The sequence below is a fragment of the Ranitomeya variabilis genome, chromosome 2 (genome assembly GCF_051348905.1).
Source record: "Ranitomeya variabilis isolate aRanVar5 chromosome 2, aRanVar5.hap1, whole genome shotgun sequence".
NCBI classification, from domain to species: Eukaryota; Metazoa; Chordata; class Amphibia; order Anura; family Dendrobatidae; genus Ranitomeya; species Ranitomeya variabilis.
Window position 1 is genome coordinate 855,700,232 of NC_135233.1, and position 21,661 is coordinate 855,721,892.

The 21,661-nt window shown below is 46.0% G+C and overlaps 1 protein-coding gene across 1 annotated transcript in view; it reads right to left on the reverse strand.

Moving 5' to 3' along the window:
* DYNLT2B (dynein light chain Tctex-type 2B) overlaps positions 1–18,094 on the reverse strand; it is a 40,812-nt gene extending 22,718 nt beyond the window's left edge. Inside the window, exons 1-2 of the mRNA XM_077290251.1 lie at positions 17,922–18,094; positions 168–301 (exon numbers count right to left, since the gene is read on the reverse strand). Coding sequence (XP_077146366.1) covers positions 168–301; positions 17,922–17,974 — 187 coding nt within the window. The 5' untranslated portion in view covers positions 17,975–18,094. The remainder of the gene's footprint in view (positions 1–167; positions 302–17,921) is intronic.
* Positions 18,095–21,661: the final 3,567 nt, after the last annotated feature.

Consider the following 21,661-nt stretch of genomic DNA (forward strand, 5'->3'; position numbering starts at 1 on the left):
AAACCGGAGAACCGCAAACACGGGGAGAACATACAAACTCCTTGCAGATGTTGTCCTTGGTGGGATTTGAACCCAGGACTCCAGTGCTGGAAGGCTGCAGTGCTATAAACTGAGCCACGGTGCCTAATTTTACCATCTTTATTGTTTAATGGCGCTGATTCACTCACCTTTGAGCTTTTCTTTTATTGTCTCTGACAAGGAGCGAGTCAGTTGTGGAATCTCTTCAGGAATATATTGTTTGCTTTTAAGTTCTTCTTTCAGCACAGATCGTATACAGTCCCGTACTGCGGCCGTCCTAAACCTGGGGAGAACGTACAAGTAATGAGCACGGAACCATAATCTACAACTTTACTTCTGTAAAAAACACTATAGAGAAATGTTCTGGTCACTGATAACACCATCCATCACTGTGGTGTATTACCACCTTCTGATATGACCTGTATACCCCACCAGTTTCATGTCGATATTAGGCTATGTGCACACGTATTTTTGAGGTCTGCGAATTTTTCCACAGCGGATTTGAGAAATCCACAGGTAAAAGGCACTGCGTTTTTTTCCTGTGGATTTACTGCGGATTCCACCTGCGGTTTTACACCTGCGTATTCCTATTATGGAGCAGGTGTAAACCGCTGCGGAATCCGCACAAAGAATTGACATGCTGCGGAATGTAAACCGCTGCGTTTCCGCGCGTTTTTTCCCGCAGCATGGGCACAGTGGTTTCTGTTTTCCATAGGTTTACATGATACTGTAAACTCATGGAAAACTGCTGCGGACCCGCAGCAAAATCCGCAACGTGTGCACATAGCCTTAGGATCCTAGAGGCTTACTTCCTACAGAACAGTGGAATGTTAGGCTATTTTATAACAATGCTCCTACCCTACAAAGATAATAGGGCCCTCTGCTTTCCCTGTGCCATTATGATACTGATTATTTCTCATGCGTTTGGCTTTGGAGCCCCTCTGGGACCAAGGTTCTGTATCTATTGGCACCTCCACATACACTACAGTGCGGGGGTGCACAACACAGGCAGTCCCGATGCCATTTTCTGTGGTCCCCAATATTCTGCGTACAGTATTTATTTACTTATATAGTACCATTAATTCTCTATCAGTATGTTTGAAGTGTGGGAGGAAACCCACGAAAACATGAGGAGAACATACAGACTTCTCGCAGATGTTGTCCTTGGTGGGATTTGAGCCCAGGACCCCAGCACTGTGAGGCCACGTGCACAAGTTGAGTATTTGGTCACTATTTTACCTCAGTATTTGTAAGCCAAAATGACGAGAGGAACAATCAGAGGAAAAGTATAATAGAAACACGTCACCACTTCTGTGTTAATCACCCACTCCTGTTTTTTTTTTTACAAGTACTGAGGTAAAAAAAACTGTACAGATACTCAACATGAGCACGTGGCCTAAGGCTGCAGTGCTAACCACTGAGCCACCATGCTGCTAGTAAGATAAACCGCTGCGTTTCTGCGCGTTTTTTTTCTGCAGCATGTGCACTGCGGAGTTTGTTTTCCATAGGTTTACATGGTACTGTACACCTCATGGAAATCCGCTGCGGATCCGCAGCAAAATCCATAGCATGTGCACATAGGCTAAATCAAACTTCTGTGAAAACAAACTGGCCACTTAGGAAGCAACACTGTTTGACATCAATTTCACATGCTGTTCTGCAAATGGAATAGACAACAGATGGAAATTATTGGCAACTAGAGGGTGGCCCGATTCTAACGCATCGGGTATTCTAGAATATGTATAGTAGTATATAGCACAGCCCACGCAGTATAAAACACAGCCCACGCAGTATAAAACACAGCCCACGCAGTATAAAACACAGCCCACGCAGTATAAAACACAGTCCACGCAGTATGAAACACAGCCCACGCAGTATCACAGCCCACGCAGTATAAAACACAGCCCACGCAGTATAAAACACAGCCCACGCAGTATAAAACACAGCCCACGCAGTATAAAACACAGCCCACGCAGTATAAAACACAGCCCACGCAGTATAAAACACAGCCCACGCAGTATAAAACACAGCCCACGCAGTATATAGCACAGCCCACCCTACATAGGATATAGCACAGAGACGTAGTATATAACACAGGCCACAAAGTATATAGCACAGTGACGCGGCATTTCCATGACAGACAAACAGACGGAAGTGACCCTTAGACGATTATTATTGGCAATTATCAAGACACACTCAATAAAGAAGTGGTTCTGCAGGTGGGGACCACAGACCACATCTCAGAACCAATGCTTTCGTGGTAGCATGAGACGGACTCTACAACCCACACAAGTGGCTCAGGTAGTACAGTTCCTGCAGGATGGCACATCAACTCGAGATGTGGCAAGAAGGTTTGCTGTGTCTTGTCAGCGTAGTGTCTAGAGGCGCTACCAGGATACAGTCTAGTACACCAGGAGACGTAAAGGGGGCCGTAGGGGGGCAACAGCCCAGCAGCAGGGACGCTACCCCCAGCCTTTGTGCAAGGAGGAAGAGGAGGAGCACTGCCAGAGCCCTGCAAAATGACCTCCAGCAGGCCACAAATGTGCATGTGTCGGCACAAACAGTTAGAAACCGATTCCATGAGGATGGTCTGAGTGCCCAACGTCCACAGATGGTGATTGTGCTCACAGCCCATCACCGTGCAGGACACTTGGCAGTTGCCACAGAACACCAGGATTGGCAAATTCGCCACTGGCACCCTGTGCTCTTCACAGATGAAAGCAGGTTCACACTGAGCACATGTGACAGACGTGACAGAGTCTGGAGACACCATGGAGAACGATCTGCTGCCTGCAACATCCTTCAGCATGACCGGATTGGCAGTGGGTCAGTAATGGTGTGGAGTGGCATTTTTTCTGAGGGCGGCACAGCTCTCCATGTGCTCGCCAGAGGTAGCCTGACTGCCATTAGGTACCGAGATGAGATCCTCAGACCCCCTCGTGAGACCATATGCTGGTGCAGTTGGCCCTGGGTTCCTCCTAATGCAGGACAATGCCAGACCTCATGTGGCTGGAGTGTGTCAGCAGTTCCTACAAAATGAAGGCATTGAAGCTATGGACTGGCCCACCCATTCCCCAGCCTGAATCCGATTGAACACATCTGGGACATCATGTTTCTCACCATCCACCAATGTCACGTTGCACCACAGACTGTCCAATAGTTGGCGGATGTTTTAGTCCAGGTCTGGGAGGAGATCCCTCAGGAGACCATCCAACGCCTCATCAGGAGCATGCCCAGGCATTGTAGGGAGATCATACAGGCACGTGGAGGCCACACACACTACTGAGCATCATTTCCTTATCTTGAGGTATTTCCACTGAAGTTGGATTAGCCTGTAACTTCATTTTTCACTTTGATTTTGAGCATCATTCCAACTCCAGACCTCTGTGGGATATTAGTTGTGATTTAGGTTGATCATTTTTAGGTTTTACTGTTCAACACATTCCACTATGTAATGAATAAAGATTTACAACTGGAATATTTTATTCAGTGATATCTAGGATGTAGGATTTTAGTTTTCCCTTTATTTATTTGAGCAGTGTACATACTCCTGGGCAGAAGCCATCTAGAAGGTGTGGCCTTGCTCCATAGAATTGTGTTGAGTGAATCCGTGCTCACTAAACAGCCACGTCACTAGATGCGGTGCAGTCTGGCTCAATACAGGTGTATGGGGCCATGGGCGGGAGTATGTCTAACGCATGTGTACCCGCTGGTCCCAGCTCAGTAACCGAAGAATCTTCGCAGTGCACAGTGCATGCGCTGGGGAGATTCATAAGTCTGTAGTCACACAAAGTGACTGCAGACTTACTATTTTAGAAAGGACAACCCCTTTAAAGGGGTTGTCCGGCTTTGTGAATCCTCACATTGAACAACATGTGTTTTGAGTATTTCCCGCTTTTGGTGCTAGGAGCGTGACTACAAAAATGTTATTTGCATACATGTAGTATTGATTGAGGCCGAACAAGCCTAGTTGGAATGTGGCCAGAAATATGCAAATCACATACTTGTGGTCACATGACTATCCGCTCCCGGCACCGTAGAATCCTCACAGCATGCGCAATGTGAGGAGTCCCAAGTTTGCAGTCACATAGAGTGACTGGAGAGTTGTAACCTAAGGCTGAACAACCCCTTTAAAATGTGGCCGTTGGACTAGAAAAGTTTGTGCAAACTGCATTTTGATAACTATTTATTGAATTGCTTTTTGGGTCTAGAACATTTGGTTTCTGTTCTTTTTGCAAATGCTTTATATAACTAATTTTTACACGTCATGAAGGCTTAGCATTTTCACAAACAGTGGTCAGAAAACAAAATTCTCCGGCTTGTTTCCATCTGTGTGGGTTCTAACATGTTTATATTGTGGGTTATAAGATGCATAGAGTAAATGTAATGTGTTATTGCACCTTGTCCTCCTGAGATGTGGATGTAAATGCGTTTGGTGTACGACAAACACAAAGTAATGGTTTCCTGCTCTCTTCTGTATTGTGCTTTACCTGTTTATTACATGTGAGGCTATGTGACCACGACCAGGAAGTAGCAGCGCTTCAGACAACATATGCTCGCTGCGTCCAAAACATTGCGCTCTAATCACACAGGTCTGCGTGTGTTCAGTGACTCGTGAGGATTTACTGCATCCAATACATGGCAACACAAGATCTATTACTTATAAAAGAATAAAAACATGACACAAAGAATTAGTGGAAGAAAAATGGCCGTGATGTTTATTTAGGGTTATCCAATAAAACACATAACTTTAATTAAATAAACTCATATAAATATCCAGATTCCAATAAACCAAATCCAATCCGCCCAAACAAATGGGCGATTTTCCCGCCAATAAAACACCACGACAAGGACATAAAAAAAAAGGGGGGGTGGGTGGGATCTTCTCTTCTTCACCGCAACGGCGGACTGACAGCTGTCCATAAAAACTGGGTCTTTATATAGTATAAATAATCTGCCCAACAACCAAATTCTCCAATGGAAAGCCGTTAAAAAGGCGCCAAAGACACCAGCTGGAACTGGTTCTTCTAAAAATAGCATACCTAGGCCAACTGACATGGCCATAAAATTAACCCTTAAAACCAATAGGGCCATAATAATAATCCAAATCTCTAAAGATCTGTGCAGCCATGAGACCCCCCCTATATTCTTTTTTGACTTGCGGGGGGGGACTATTATGGCAACACAAGATCTATTACTTATAAAAGAATAAAAACATGACACAAAGAATTAGTGGAAGAAAAATGGCCGTGATGTTTATTTAGGGTTATCCAATAAAACACATAACTTTAATTAAATAAACTCATATAAATATCCAGATTCCAATAAACCAAATCCAATCCGCCCAAACAAATGGGCGATTTTCCCAAAAGGCCAAGCCTCAAAGAGGCGAGGCCCCCCCCAAACCACACAGCCACTTTTCTACCATTGTCTGTAAATTCAAATTAAAAATGTCTAACCCGATGTCCGATAAATGGACCAAATCATTCCTAAATAGTCCAGGCAAAAAACCCTCCAGCTCCTCGTGTCTGAAGGAAAAACCACCAATTAAAGGTAAAAATTTACACATATTCCTATTAACTCTTTTGCGAATTTTATCCAAAAATGACAGCTTACTGTCAGACCACAAAAATCTAGGTATTATCTCCGAAAAAATAAAACCAACCGAAGGGAATAACTGTTTAAGGTTGCAAATGTCCGATCTCATGAGAGCTAACAAATCAAGAGTTTTAATCCTACCAAGGTCATTACCTGCGAGATGAAAAATGACTATGTCTGGAAAAGGGAAAAGTTTAATATTTTTCTTAAACTGATAACAAAAATTGGACCAACACATGCCCCGAACACTATGCCAATAAATTTGAACGTCAGTAGTATTAAAAGAAAGATTCTCAGAATACACTCTCTGCCTGGCTCTCTTCTCTGCCCAAAAAATGAATGAGTGTCCCATAATCCAGACTATGATAGGACCTGAAAGGTAAATGAAGAATTAGTAGTCATAGAGCTCGTGGCGAACATACAATTTGAATCTTCTAGAATCCCATCTACCCAATTTCTGAATTAATACATCATCCAAACCCGCTCGGGATGCCTCAGTAGCAGCACCTATACGAAATGAGTGGGAAGTAATCCGTAAATGTTGACAATTCAAAAAACATAAGCATTTCTTTAAAACGGCATTAAATTGAAATATTGTGACCGGAGATCCGTCCATATGAATAAATAAAGAGCCTCCGCTCCCAGGCCTTATCAGGAGCCAGCGCTTTAAGCTAGAAACTGGGCAGATTGCAGGTACATAAAAAGAGTTAACTCTCAGCCTAGACCCCCTGCCTAATTGGTCAGTCTTTGATTTTCTAATAAATAAGATCAAAAACGAACCCTCAATACTGACGTCAGCGAATAGCAAGCCAGAAGGCTCTGTTTTCCTAGCTGACACCACTTCACCAACCCTTAATGCTCCAAAATATGTCAATGTAAAAATTGCATGAAACAGCGAGCTTTCCTCAAGAGAACTACAAACCTTTGAAAGAACTAAACATAAATCCTGCAAAAACGAAAAAGTGATCGGGCGTCTAGAGTCTGCCTTAAAATTAGATCTCTTCAGACCCTTTAAAAATTGTTTTAAAGGAAAGAAACCGGTTAAAGGGGGGCTACCCCTTAATTTAAGAAAAAATGACACCCCCGCAAGGGACTTGGCTATTGCTGCATAGGAAAGGCCTAGCTTGGCCAGAGATTCAGCAAACCTGAGGCCCGAAAAAGCGCTAGATGAGCTATAATCTAGGTTGTTCAATATACAAAAATTCACCCATTTATGCCATGCGGCCGAATAATCAGCCCATGATCTGCCAGAAAGCGAGTTCTTAATATAGTGAGGAATCAGATCAAGATTAAATCCCAAATCGACTGAGGGTAGGGAGTCGGTTCCAAGTCTGCGACGGGTACCTGCGAACGAAAAATTGACTGCTCATGCCTAGCCAGGAAACCTGCAGAAACTGACCATTTGCTTAAACCCCGGTTAGCCTTAATCCAAATATTGCATTTCAAGCAAATGAAAACTAACTGCCTAATGATAGCCGAAGCCCATTTATTCTTTGAAGATAGGGTATTAATAGAGAAAATCACCCCTGGGTTTAAGGACAAAACGACAATTCTAGAATTTTTAACTAAAGGGCCCCATAGATAAAGCCCTAAAAAAATTACAAAAAGTTCAAAAACCATCTCAATGTTTGTAATATGACCTTCCATCCACTGGGGCGGCCACCGAACGGAGCACCAGTGGGATGACAAAAAAACACCACCGCCAAAGGTGGAGTCAGCTGCAAAGGAAAATGGGATAGAATCAGCAGAGACAAAAGCGGATTGCCAAGACGAATGTCCATTAAATTCAGAAAGGAATCTAAGCCAAACTTTAACATCCTCCTTCATTTCTGAAGAAATTCTAATATGAAAAGAAGGAGATGTTACACCTGTAGTCGCATCATATAACCGCCTAGAAAAAACTCTCCCAAAAGGAATTATGCGGAGAGCAAAATTAAGTAGACCCAATAAAGACTGGAGTTCTTTTAAAGTCAGCTTTTTTCTACACAGACAATTATTAAGAGCATCAGCTAGTTTGGTAATTTTATCAATCGGGAGTCTGGATTCCATCTTAACGGAGTCCAAAGTTATTCCAAGAAATTCAATGGAAGTACAAGGAAAAACAGTTTTTTCGTTGGCAATAGGGACCCCAAAATAATCACACATTCTTAAAAATCTATTAAGCGTGTCCAAGGCAAGCGTGGAATCAGGGGGACCTATAAAAAGAAAATCGTCCAAATAATGCAAAATTTTGACATTGGGGGAATTAAATTCCAGAACCCAATGTAAAAATGACGAAAAAGTCTCAAAATAAAAACAAGATAAAGAAAAACCCATGGGAAGGCACTTGTCAAAAAAGAAAAAATTCTGAAAACAAAACCCCAAAGAATTGAAACCCTTGGGATCTATAGGAAGCAGGCGAAACGCTGACTTAATGTCTGATTTAGACATGAGTGCATTAGCGCCGACAGACCTAAGCATTTCAATGGCAGAATCAAATGACGCATAGCTAACAGAGCAAACATCTTTATTCACTTCATCATTTAAAGATGAGCCAGGGGGATAAGATAAATGATGAATTAAACGGAAGGACCCAGAATCTTTTTTGGGAACTAAGCCTAATGGGGAAATTCGAAAATTTTTAAAAGGAGGGGAGGTAAACGGACCTGCAACCCTTCCCAGTTTTAATTCGCTAAAAATTTTATCCCTGGCTACATCCGGATTATCCGCCAGGGAAGGAAGGTTTCTTACAATATGACATCCGATCCCTTGAAACGACGGGACAAAAAAACCGTTCAAAAACCCGTCAAAAATCAATCTACTGCTCAGAAAGTCTGGGTATTTGTTTAGCCAATAAACCAGACTTTCCAGCTTCACTGGTGTCTGAGCCCTTTGAAACAGAGTCCCTGGAAAGTGTCTGCTGCGCGGACTGTTTTTTAAAACATCTCGACATAGAGTGTGCGTTTCCACAAAACGAACACTCATGCCGAAAACGACAATTATTGTTCCACTTACAGCCGGAATCATTGAAAGCAAAGCAGACACCTTTCTTAGGGACGACTGATGGAGCTTGTTTCAAAGATGCCTGTCTCTGAGGCAGCATTAAATTTATCCATAATCCGACATCTTTTATACCCCAGGAGAGGCCAGGATGAACAGCCAACTTTTGTCTAAAGGATTCATCATAGTTTAGCCAGGCAAAACCGCCAAAGTTGCGGTATGCCTCTAAAACTATGTCGATATGTTGAAACAATTTACTACATAACCCAGGGGACTTTTCGCCGAGAACAGCCGAGTAGATGGAAAAGGCTTGCAACCAATTATTAAAAGATTTAATATGACCACGTTTAGGGTCATCAACATCAGATTTATCATCACGCCTTTCAGATTTGCTAGGCTGTTCCCTGCGAGGAAGGAGCGAGAATAAATCAATATATTGATTGCTCCAAATGATTTCTTTAACTGCAGGGCTTAAATGAAACCCTAAAGGAGAAAGCTCACAAGTGAGAGCTTCTTTGAAATAATTTTGAGGACATGAAGAGGGAAACGTGATATTTGAATTGCTAAGATTGACAGCTGAATGAGAAGAGGATTTAAAAACCTCACCCAGCGTTTCTGACATCACATCCCTAATCATGTCCTTAATCTGAAGGTGTGAAACAGACAGGGGCACACAAATGTTCTCACCGCTACCGCTGTCTTGAACGCTGCGATCTGGTTGGCAGCCAGCGCTCCAGCCCTCCATGCTGGGCGAGCGCCGCTGCATTCCGGCTGGAGAAGGCTGGCAGCAGACATCTGCTTGTGTTGATAGAAGATCAGGCGCAGGAGCAGGAATCTTGATAGAAGGTGAGGCCATCCCTGGCGGAGCGCCTGACAGAGGGGTTTCAGCAGCGCTTTTACGGCTGCACCTCGCCCCTGATATGCCGGCGCTCCTGGATGACGCGGCTGTCGCTGGTCTCTGACGCGGCTGAAGATCTCGCGCTGGACTGCGCGATCTCGTCTTCCTCGAGCGGGAAGATCTCCTGGCCGGAGCTTGAGCACGCCGGCGTGGCTGTACTGAGGACCGCGACGCTGAAGACGATGGCGCTGCAGGACCCGGAACTCCGCTGAAGGTCGGTGAAGCAGGAGCGACTTGCAATGAAGACTCTTCATCAGACGCCGGTAAAGGAGGGGGGGAGACGGCATCAGTAGCTACCGGTTCAGGTTCTATAGCCAGGCAGCTCTTCAGCCAATCTACCCCGCCCTCCGAGCTGGCTCTGGCGATCAGCTGCTGCACCAGGGCTTCCATCGCAGAGGATCTTCTCTTCTTCACCGCAACGGCGGACTGACAGCTGTCCATAAAAACTGGGTCTTTATATAGTATAAATAATCTGCCCAACAACCAAATTCTCCAATGGAAAGCCGTTAAAAAGGCGCCAAAGACACCAGCTGGAACTGGTTCTTCTAAAAATAGCATACCTAGGCCAACTGACATGGCCATAAAATTAACCCTTAAAACCAATAGGGCCATAATAATAATCCAAATCTCTAAAGATCTGTGCAGCCATGAGACCCCCCCTGTATTCTTTTTTGACTTGCGGGGGGGGACTATCATTCTATTGTGGCACTAGCATCTCCGCAACAGAAACTGACATGCTGCCGCTCATAAACCCGCACCGCGGGTGAGGTTACGCAGCGTTAAGTAGAAGCACAGTGGGCGTGGGCTATCTATAAATCTCATCCACTGTGCTTGTAACCTAGAACACGGTGCAGGTGAGCTATAACCAAAACGCTGCTATTCCTGATCGTTAGAAAGTACCCTGACACATTACCAGCTAATACCAGTGGAAGAGCATTGTTACCTGTGGTAATTTCTTTAGGCCACATTAACACGTTGCGTATTTGGTCAGTATTTTACCACAGTATCTGTAAGCCAAAACCAGGAGTGGGTGATGAATACAGAAGCGGTGACGGGTTTCTGTTATACTTTTCCTCGGATTGTTCCACTCCTGGTTTTGGCTTACAAATACTGAGGTAAAAAAAACGCACCAAATACTAAACATGTGAACATTATCTTTACTAGCCCTCAACATCATGTCAAGGGAGTCTTATCCAATCGCTCCTCACTAAACTAATCCCGGCACTGGTTAGACTCTTGGGTCATGTTCACACAATGAGTTTTATACGCTGCATATTTTTGTTGTTAAAGTTTTAGCAAAGTGGATGGGAGTTATAGAAATCTCAGGCCCACTGTGCTATTTTGTGCGCTCTGTAAACTGAATTGAGGTGTTTTTAACCCCACAATATCAATTTCTCTTGTGAGTATGCTGAGTTTTGTGAGCAAATTTTCCCCATAGACTTGCATTAGCAGGTTAAAAAAAACAAAAAAAATAAAAACAAAAACACATGGTTTTAGTGCATTTCTGCTGTGGGAAAAACATATAATCTACACATAACTGTATTAATAAAGTTCTGTCAAAGCCAAATACCACGAATTATAACAAACAAAGCAGCTTTATTTAAAACATGACATACCAAGAAGAAACAAAAAACGCAGGGTCAAAACTGCAATTAAAAAAGTAGCCTAATTTAGCTCATAGATGCAGAAAATCTGCCACATCAAAAACTGACCAACTACTCCTCATGAGTCTTGGGGTATGTTCACATGTGGCATAATTGCAGAGGATTTTTCTGTATCATAAACCACAGTGTTGGCAGGAAAAACACTGGGTAAAAGAAGCGTTTTTGACGTGTTTTTACTTACGGTATTTTGTTTTTAAACTAATTTGAATGGTAGAGAAATTGACATGCTGCAGATCTGATAAAAATGTTTTATTGGTTAAAGGGATGTCCGGCATTACATTACTAGTCACTCTATATGACTGCAGACTTGTCAGTCCTCACATCCCGCGCACTGGATACTCCAGTGCCGGTGCTGTGATATGCATACACCCAGCCACATTCCGACTAGAAGGGTGCAGCCTCCTCAGTGAAAGTGTATTGCGTGAGACAACACACAGTCTAGTTGGAATGTGGCCCGAAGTATTCACCTCATAGGTGCAGTTACATGACACTGGAGAATTCTCCCAGCATGCAGTGGGCGCAATGTGAGGATTCACGTTGCGGATTCGTGTGCGTTTTTTTCCGCACCGTTTCTGAAAAATCCGCGGATTTCCAGTGTTTTTTGTGCGGATTTCACCTGCGTTTTACCACCTGCGGATTCCTATTGATGAGCAGGTGTAAAACGCTGCGGAATCTGCACAAAGAATTGACATGCTGCTGAAAATACAATGCAGCGTTTCAGCGCGGTATTTTCCGCAGCATGTGCACTGCGGATTTTGTTTTCTATAGGTTTACACGGTACTGTACACCGCATGGAAAACTGCTGCGTATCTGCTGGGCCAAATCCACAATGTGTGCACATAGCCTAAGACTGGACAACCCCTTTAAAATACACAAGGAAAAAAAGCAACATGTGCATGGCATTTCAGAAATGTCACTCACCTTACTTGTAGTAGAAACACTGGATATTTTTACACATCAAATACACTGTGCAAAATAAGCATCAAAATATTGGAATTATAACACGTGACCATGGGGTATGTAAAATATTGACTCCTGTTCTAGCAGATTTCCTCTAAAACCCACCTGAAAAAGTGTTAAAAATATCAAAACAGAAAGAACATAATGCACAGCAATGTAAGCATGACTTTCTGTGCATATGTACAGTCCTCGCTCACTTTTGGTAGCCACTGCAGGCTTCCAAAGCTGGGAAGTGACCTTACTGATCTATATCTATCTATCTATCTATCTATAGATATTAGCAAAAAAAAGAAGGAACTGCTCAAGCAAAAACGTAGATTTTTCTGAAACGTCTTCTGCTTGAAAGACTTGCAGGTACATAACAGAGGCCGTGTGCACATAATCTTGAAGAGCTATTCCCATACTGATGGTCTGTCCATCGCTCTCAATCTGCTGTGATCTTCATATTGCAGATGGTGCACAAAAAGCTGCGAACTGGCACTAGTGAATGAATCCTGGCACAGATGCGAGGCACACCTGTAGGAATTCTGACAAAATCTCTAATAAAGCTAAGGCCTCATTCAGCCATCCATGCTTCCCATGGATAGGCCCCGTACACACTGAGGTACGTGCACATGCCTCATTCAGCCGTCCATGCTTCCCATGGATGGCCCCGTACACACTGAGGTACGTGCACATGCCTCATTCAGCCGTCCATGCTTCCCATAGGCCCCGTACACACTGAGGTACGTGCACATGCCTCATTCAGCCGTCCATGCTTCCCATGGATGGCCCTGTACACACTGAGGTACGTGCACATGCCTCATTCAGCCGTCCATGCTTCCCATGGATGGCCCCGGTCACACTGAGGTACGTGCACATGCCTCATTCAGCCGTCCATGCTTCCCATGGAAGGCCCTGTAAACACTGAGGTACGTGCACATGCCTCATTCAGCCGTCCATGCTTCCCATGGATGGCCCCGGTCACACTGAGGTACGTGCACATGCCTCATTCAGCCGTCCATGCTTCCAATGGATAGGCCCCCGTACACACTGAGGTATGTGCACATGCCTCATTCAGACGTCCATGCTTCCCATGGATATGCCCCCGTACACACTGAGGTATGTGCACATGCCTCACTCAGCCGTCCATGCTTCCCATGGATGGCCCTGTACACACTGCGGTATGTGCACATGCCTCATTCAGCCGTCCACGCTTCCCATGGATAGGCCCCGTACACACTGAGGTATGTGCACATGCCTCATTCAGCCGTCCACGCTTCCCATGGATAGGCCCCGTACACACTGAGGTATGTGCACATGCCTCACTCAGCCGTCCATGCTTCCCATGGATGGCCCTGTACACACTGCGGTATGTGCACATGCCTCATTCAGCCGTCCACGCTTCCCATGGATAGGCCCCATACACACTGAGGTATGTGCACATGCCTCATTCAGCCGTCCATGCTTCCCATGGATGGCCCCGTACACACTGAGGTATGTGCACATGCCTCATTCAGCCGTCCATGCTTCCCATGGATGGCCCCGGTCACACTGAGGTAGGTACACATGCCTCATTCAGCCGTCCATGCTTCCCATGGATAGGCCCAGTACACACCGAGATATGTGCACATGCCTCATTCAGCCGTCCACGTTTCCCATGGATAGGCCCCGTACACACTGAGGAATGTCTTACTTATACCAGGCCTAATTTAGAGCACTTCCATAAATACACACTACATCATAAAGAAACAAGGAAGCTTTATGCCAATAAAACCAAATATATTTTATTAATAAAAAAAAAAACAATTAAAAGTTGTATGTCAATCAATGGGAATACATATGCAGAATATGCTGTCTGCACCAGAAATAAACCACCATATACCTATAAATAATCCAGTGATCAAATAATGCCTATACAAAGAAGTTTAGAGAGACCATAAACTAATACATAGTCACCTTGTAAAAAATATGCACATACAGTATAAAAGGAGTAAGCCAAGTGGACAAATGAATAGTATAAACTCTTAGTAAAAAAGTGCAATATATATATATATATATATATATATATGCCCCAGTGGACAACCAAGGTATGAAGTGTACCTATATAACACGTAAATGTATTAAAAGCAACCAGGAACAACTAAGTATATGTGTGCCAAGTAAAATAGTATGACATCTCAAGTTCCTTACAGCTAAAACATAAGGCACATAGCTCAATGGAAAAGAACCACATATGTGCAACATTTGGCAAAAAAGTGTCTCTAGTGCATAATAAAAGGCATAAACAAAGGCATGGGTGTATTACCTATAGATGCAGCGCAGTATGAGTCCCCGACGCGCGTGTCGCGTGATGCTTCGTCCTGGGGGGTAGTATTATAAAACAGTGGGCATGTGGCTACTTTATATAGTACGGTATGTGTAATCAGTGGTGTATCTATAGGTAATACACCCATACCTATACATATATATATATATATTGCACTTTTTTACTAAGAGTTTATACTATTCATTTGTCCACTTGGCTTACTCCTTTTATACTGTATGTGCATATTTTTTACAAGGTGACTATGTATTAGTTTATGGTCTCTCTAAACTTCTTTGTATAGGCATTATTTGATGACTGGATTATTTATAGGTATATGGTGGTGTATTTCTGGTGCAGACAGCATATTCTGCATATGTATTCCCATTGATTGACATACAACTTGTAATTGTTTTTTTTGATTAATAAAATATATTTGGTTTTATTGGCATAAAACTTCCTTGTTTCTTTATGATGTACACTGAGGAATGTGCACATGCCTCATTCAGCCGTCCATGCTTCCCATGGATAGGCCCCGTACACACTGAGGTATGTGCACATGCCTCATTCAGCCGTCCATGCTTCTCATAGGCCCCGTACACACTGAGGTACGTGCACATGCCTCATTCAGCCGTCCATGCTTCTCATAGGCCCCGTACACACTGAGGTACGTGCACATGCCTCATTCAGCCGTCCATGCTTCTCATAGGCCCCGTACACACTGAGGTATGTGCACTTGCCTCATTCAGCCGTCCATGCTTCTCATAGGCCCCGTACACACTGAGGTATGTGCACATGCCTCATTCAGCCGTCCATGCTTCTCATAGGCCCCGTACACACTGAGGTACGTGCACTTGCCTCATTCAGCCGTCCATGCTTCTCATAGGCCCCGTACACACTGAGGTATGTGCACATGCCTCATTCAGCCGTCCATGCTTCTCATAGGCCCCGTACACACTGAGGTACGTGCACATGCCTCATTCAGCCGTCCATGCTTCTCATAGGCCCCGTACACACTGAGGTATGTGCACTTGCCTCATTCAGCCGTCCATGCTTCTCATAGGCCCCGTACACACTGAGGTACGTGCACTTGCCTCATTCAGCCGTCCATGCTTCTCATAGGCCCCGTACACACTGAGGTATGTGCACATGCCTCATTCAGCCGTCCATGCTTCTCATAGGCCCCGTACACACTGAGGTACGTGCACTTGCCTCATTCAGCCGTCCATGCTTCTCATAGGCCCCGTACACACTGAGGTATGTGCACATGCCTCATTCAGCCGTCCATGCTTCTCATAGGCCCCGTACACACTGAGGTACGTGCACTTGCCTCATTCAGCCGTCCATGCTTCTCATAGGCCCCGTACACACTGAGGTATGTGCACATGCCTCATTCAGCCTTCCATGCTTCCCATAGATAGGCCCCGTACACACTGAGGTATGTGCACATGCCTCATTCAGCCGTCCATGCTTCCCATGGATAGGCCCCGTACACACTGAGGTATGTGCACATGCCTCATTCAGCCGTCCATGCTTCTTATAGGCCCCGTACACACTGAGGTACGTGCACATGCCTCATTCAGCCGTCCATGCTTCTCATAGGCCCCGTACACACTGAGGTACGTGCACATGCCTCATTCAGCCGTCCATGCTTCTCATAGGCCCCGTACACACTGAGGTATGTGCACTTGCCTCATTCAGCCGTCCATGCTTCTCATAGGCCCCGTACACACTGAGGTACGTGCACATGCCTCATTCAGCCGTCCATGCTTCTCATAGGCCCCGTACACACTGAGGTATGTGCACATGCCTCATTCAGCCGTCCATGCTTCGCATAGGCCCCGTACACACTGAGGTATGTGCACTTGCCTCATTCAGCCGTCCATGCTTCTCATAGGCCCCGTACACACTGAGGTACGTGCACTTGCCTCATTCAGCCGTCCATGCTTCTCATAGGCCCCGTACACACTGAGGTATGTGCACATGCCTCATTCAGCCGTCCATGCTTCTCATAGGCCCCGTACACACTGAGGTACGTGCACTTGCCTCATTCAGCCATCCATGCTTCTCATAGGCCCCGTACACACTGAGGTATGTGCACATGCCTCATTCAGCCGTCCATGCTTCTCATAGGCCCCGTACACACTGAGGTACGTGCACTTGCCTCATTCAGCCGTCCATGCTTCTCATAGGCCCCGTACACACTGAGGTATGTGCACATGCCTCATTCAGCCTTCCATGCTTCCCATAGATAGGCCCCGTACACACTGAGGTATGTGCACATGCCTCATTCAGCCGTCCATGCTTCCCATGGATAGGCCCCGTACACACTGAGGTATGTGCACATGCCTCATTCAGCCGTCCATGCTTCTCATAGGCCCCGTACACACTGAGGTACGTGCACATGCCTCATTCAGCCGTCCATGCTTCTCATAGGCCCCGTACACACTGAGGTACGTGCACATGCCTCATTCAGCCGTCCATGCTTCTCATAGGCCCCGTACACACTGAGGTATGTGCACTTGCCTCATTCAGCTGTCCATGCTTCTCATAGGCCCCGTACACACTGAGGTACGTGCACATGCCTCATTCAGCCGTCCATGCTTCTCATAGGCCCCGTACACACTGAGGTATGTGCACTTGCCTCATTCAGCCGTCCATGCTTCTCATAGGCCCCGTACACACTGAGGTACGTGCACATGCCTCATTCAGCCGTCCATGCTTCTCATAGGCCCCGTACACACTGAGGTATGTGCACATGCCTCATTCAGCCGTCCATGCTTCCCATAGATAGGCCCCGTACACACTGAGGTACGTGCACTAGCTCTTGGACACCAGGGTACCGCATCGTTTTTGAAGTAAAAGATGCTTCCGTGTAGCCCCATTCCTATTTGCTGACAGCCGCCATTAAAAACTGATCTGCTATGTACAAGCCAATCATTGTCCACAGAACAATTGCTACAACGATTCTGCTGTGTGTGTAGAGTATCACTGCTCTCGGCAGCACATCTCCTGATTCGGCAGCACATCTCCTGATTCCACAGCGCCAAGATCTGCCGCAAAAGAGGATTTTGAATGCATGAACAATCCCGTCACCCGATGGGCGTTCTGTCAGCTGATGAGACCTCGTCATTGTCCTGTAATGGGCCTGACTCCGACATCCGATTCTCACTCACACGATCCGTCAGGACACGACCCGCACTCTAATCTAAGGGGCTGTGCACAGGACGGCTTGGATCCCAGCCAGGGATCTAAATGCTGAATACAAGTCTATGGGGCCATGCCCATCCCGGACAGCGGCAGCAGTGGTCGTGTGCACCCGGTGATGGCCGGTGTGGTGGGGTTTCCATACGTGACACTGACCAGACACTGCTGACACCTGGACCGTTAGTTCTGTAGGGTCAGATGTGTAGTGCGGGGCTGTACTTCTACTGACCTATAGACGGATGCTACACAGGATACATGCAGGCCGATCAGACATCCCGCAGGCGCCCCCAGGCCTGTACACACGGGCACTTACTTATGCTGGAAGCTGGGCCTGATGCAGTAGGAATTGTCGCCGCTTTCCCCCATGGCAGCCCCGGTCCTGACACACGATCAAGCTCCCAGCAGCGCGTCCATCACCATGGTGACCACCCCCAGCTCGTGGCTTCCGGTGCCCGGGGAAGGAGCACTTCCGGAGTGCGGACACTCGGTGCTACGGTCGGAGATGCAGGCGTCCTGCAGGGATGACGATGATGTCCCGTCCTCCGCTGCCATCCCGCCCCTGGTATCACCTGATGGCTGCTGCTGTCGCTTCTATCCGGTCGCACATCAGGTGTAACATTACAAAGGATTTTCTTACCGATTGGAGTATGGCTGGTCGCCTTATATGCCACAGAAACCAAAGATTGGGCGTAATGAAAGCCCACATGTCTGATCTGTGCTCTGCAATCAGCCAGGACCTCTGTATGCACCTTAGGTCAGGGATCAGCAGCCTGCAGCTTCTGTGGAACTACAACTCCCAGCATGCCCTGGCAGCCTATGTTTGTCAGGGAATGCTGGGAGATGTAGTTGCGCAGTAGCTGGAGGGACAGATGTTACTGATTCCTGCCATAGCCCATGTGCTGGCATTGCTGTCCAAGTTATACCCTAAATCTGCTGATACATATTGGCTATGTGCACACGTTGCGGATTCTGCTGTGGATTTTCTCACGGTTTCTTCTGCGGATTCCTCTGCGGGTTTTCAACTGCACTTTCCTATTGGTGCTGGTTGAAAACCGCTGCAGAATCCGCAGAAAGAAGTGACCTGCTGCGGAAAATAATCCTCTGCGTTTCTGCGCGGATTTTTCCGCAGCATGTGCACAGCGGTTTTTTTTCCCCATAGGTTTACATGGTACTGTAAACTTTGGGAAAACTGCTGTGGATCCGCTGCGGATCCGCAGCAAAATCCGCAGCGTATGCACATACCCTCAGGTTCCCTTTATATGGATTAGTTGTAGCGCTACATTGCTTTTATAGATATTACAGTCCGCAAGCCCCTACACCCTCCCCATAAATGGGTGATTGACACTAGGTCTAAAGACCCCCATGCATATCAGCCTAAAGGTGGCATCAATCTGCTATCATATGTGTATAGTCGTGCACAAGATTTCCCATGCACTGCTTTGCTGGAGGTTTTGGGTTTTCATTTTTAGAAGAATTATCCGTGACTAGTTTATATTTTGCTTATGGGCCTAAGAACTTGCCAGGAGGTAGTTACTAACTACCTGTCTGCTAGGCCCAGCTCCGATCTCTGGCGGCTCATGGGGGTCACGGATCGCTCCTGCCGTGAATTCTGTATCTTCCAGTGATGTCACGTCTACAGAGCAGCGACTTTTCTTCCGCTCTGCTCTGTCAATGCGGTGTGACTGCAAACATAATTCTGATTGACAGCTGGCTCCCTGCAGTTAGGCAGCGGGGAGCCGGCAGTCAATCAGCATTATGTCAGCAGTCACATCCCGACAACAGAAGAGGAAGAGCTGCTGCTCTAATGACGTGAAGTCACATGAAGCAGCAGAATCGCCGGCAGATGCGACCGTCCCGGCTGAAAACCACTGGTGAATGAGAGCGCAGCAGCATTCACCAAGGGTGACATCACCGGCATTTTCCCACGGTCCTGAGGTCACTTCAGTTCAGCCCGGCCTCAAGGATGTCACCGCTCGTGAATGATGGCAGCATCACAGCATCTCATTCACCAGTGGTTTTCAGCTGGGACAGTCGCATCTTAGCACCATCCAGGTTGAAAACTATTAAGCCCCCAGACATGGATTACAGCGTAGGACACAACGACGGACAGGTATGGTATATTGTTGATGTATTATTTTACTTTTATTACAGGAGATCAAGGGCGTCAGGGAATTAGGTGTGTCAGTAAGTATGGTTTAATTTAGAACATTAAAGGAGTCTGTGTAATTTTTTCACATAAAGGATTTTATTCTGGCCGTGTCTTTACAACCAATACAACTATAGGATTAGTAAAAGATGGGTGTCTTCTAGACGCCCCTCCATTACTAAGCCGTGGGTTTGATGTCACCTGAAAGCTGACATCAACCCCACAAATATTACCCCACTTGCCACCACTACAGGGCAAGTGGGAAGGGGCAGGCAAAGCGCCAGAAAAGGTGCATCTAATAGATGTGCCATTTCTGGGCAGCTGCAGGCTACTGTTTTTAGGTTGGGGGGCCTATATCAATGGCCCCTTACCAGCCTGAGAATATCAGCCCCCAGCTGTGAGCTTTAGCAAGGCTGGTTGTCAAAAATGGGGGGGACCACACGCCGTTTTTTTAAATTATATAATTAAACAGCATGGGGACTCCTCTATTCTTGATAACCAACCTTGCCGAAGCTGACAGCTGAGGGTTGCAGCCCCCAGCTGTGAGGTTTGTCTGGTTGGTTCAAGAAAATAGGGGTGAACCCACGTCGGTTTTTCATTCATTTATTTCCTTAGATCGCAGCCGGCGGCTGTGGAATACCCCGATCATCTGCACCTACTGTCACTGTTATTAGCGGCAGCAGGTGTCGGATGATGGGGGTAACAGTCCCAAAAGCCCCCTCCTGCTGTCGTTCAGACTTTACTATAACACTCATCATTCTCCTCTGCTCGCCGGCAGAGTAGGGGAGAATGATGAGAGCCGGCTTCAGCACCTGCCGCCGAGAAACAGTGCTTACTGTAGCGCTTCTACCCTGGCGGCTGTCCATGTTCTATTGATGCGGCACATGGCTGGCACACGTAGAACAGACACAGATATCTCCAGTACCAGAAATAAACGGACGTGTGAAACCTGCCTTACATAGAATCATGGAATGTTAGAATTGAAGGATTTAAAGCACATCGTGATTTTTAATACAAGTCAATAAACTGGTGTCACGTTTTTTGCCCGCGTTCTTTGTACCTTTTGCATTTTATGACATTTTGTATAGACTTTTATGATGTTTTTTGCTTTAAAAAAAAAAAAAAATCCCCACACTTGGAGTGCGCTGTTTTTTCTTTTTTCTTATACGGCTAAGGCTGCTTTCACACATCAGGTTTTTTGCCGGATGCCGATTCCGGCGTCGCGCCGCACCACCGGATCCATTTTTTTGTCTGAAAACCGGACGACAACCGGATGAGACGGATCCGGTATTTCGCCGGATCCGGACACCGGATCCGGCGAAAAACCGGATCCGGTTCGTCCGGTTTTCTTTCCGTTTTTTTCCGGATCCGGCATTTAAAAACGCCCCCTAAAAGGCTAAAAACTGTGATTGGCCGGCTTAAAACTATATATATGCAGTGTTCCTAACATCTGTGACGGGTTGGAGAGGAGCAAGATACAGAGCAAGATGGACGGCATTATTGCAAAGATTCTGCAGAACAACGTGGATTTCATCCCAGAGGCGAATCGATTGAAAGCAATTATTATTGAGAAGGAGCAAGAGAGACTGCATGTCATGCGTCTGCGACGCCGCCGTTTGTGGATCCACCCCATCACGGCACAGAGAATGACCCGGGGAGTCTTTTCCACTTTGTATATGGAGCTTCGAGGTGACCCTGACAAATTTTTCAGCTATGTTCGGATGAAAGCGGAGAACTTTGATATATTGGTGGAGCGGGTTGAACATCTGATAAGAAGGAGTGATACCTATTGCCGATTCTCCATCACCCCGGCCGAGCGTCTGATGGTCACTCTTCGGTAAGCATTCTTTTTGAATCAACTCTTGTAGGGCACTTTCGTTGATATTTTGAATTTACATTAATTTCAG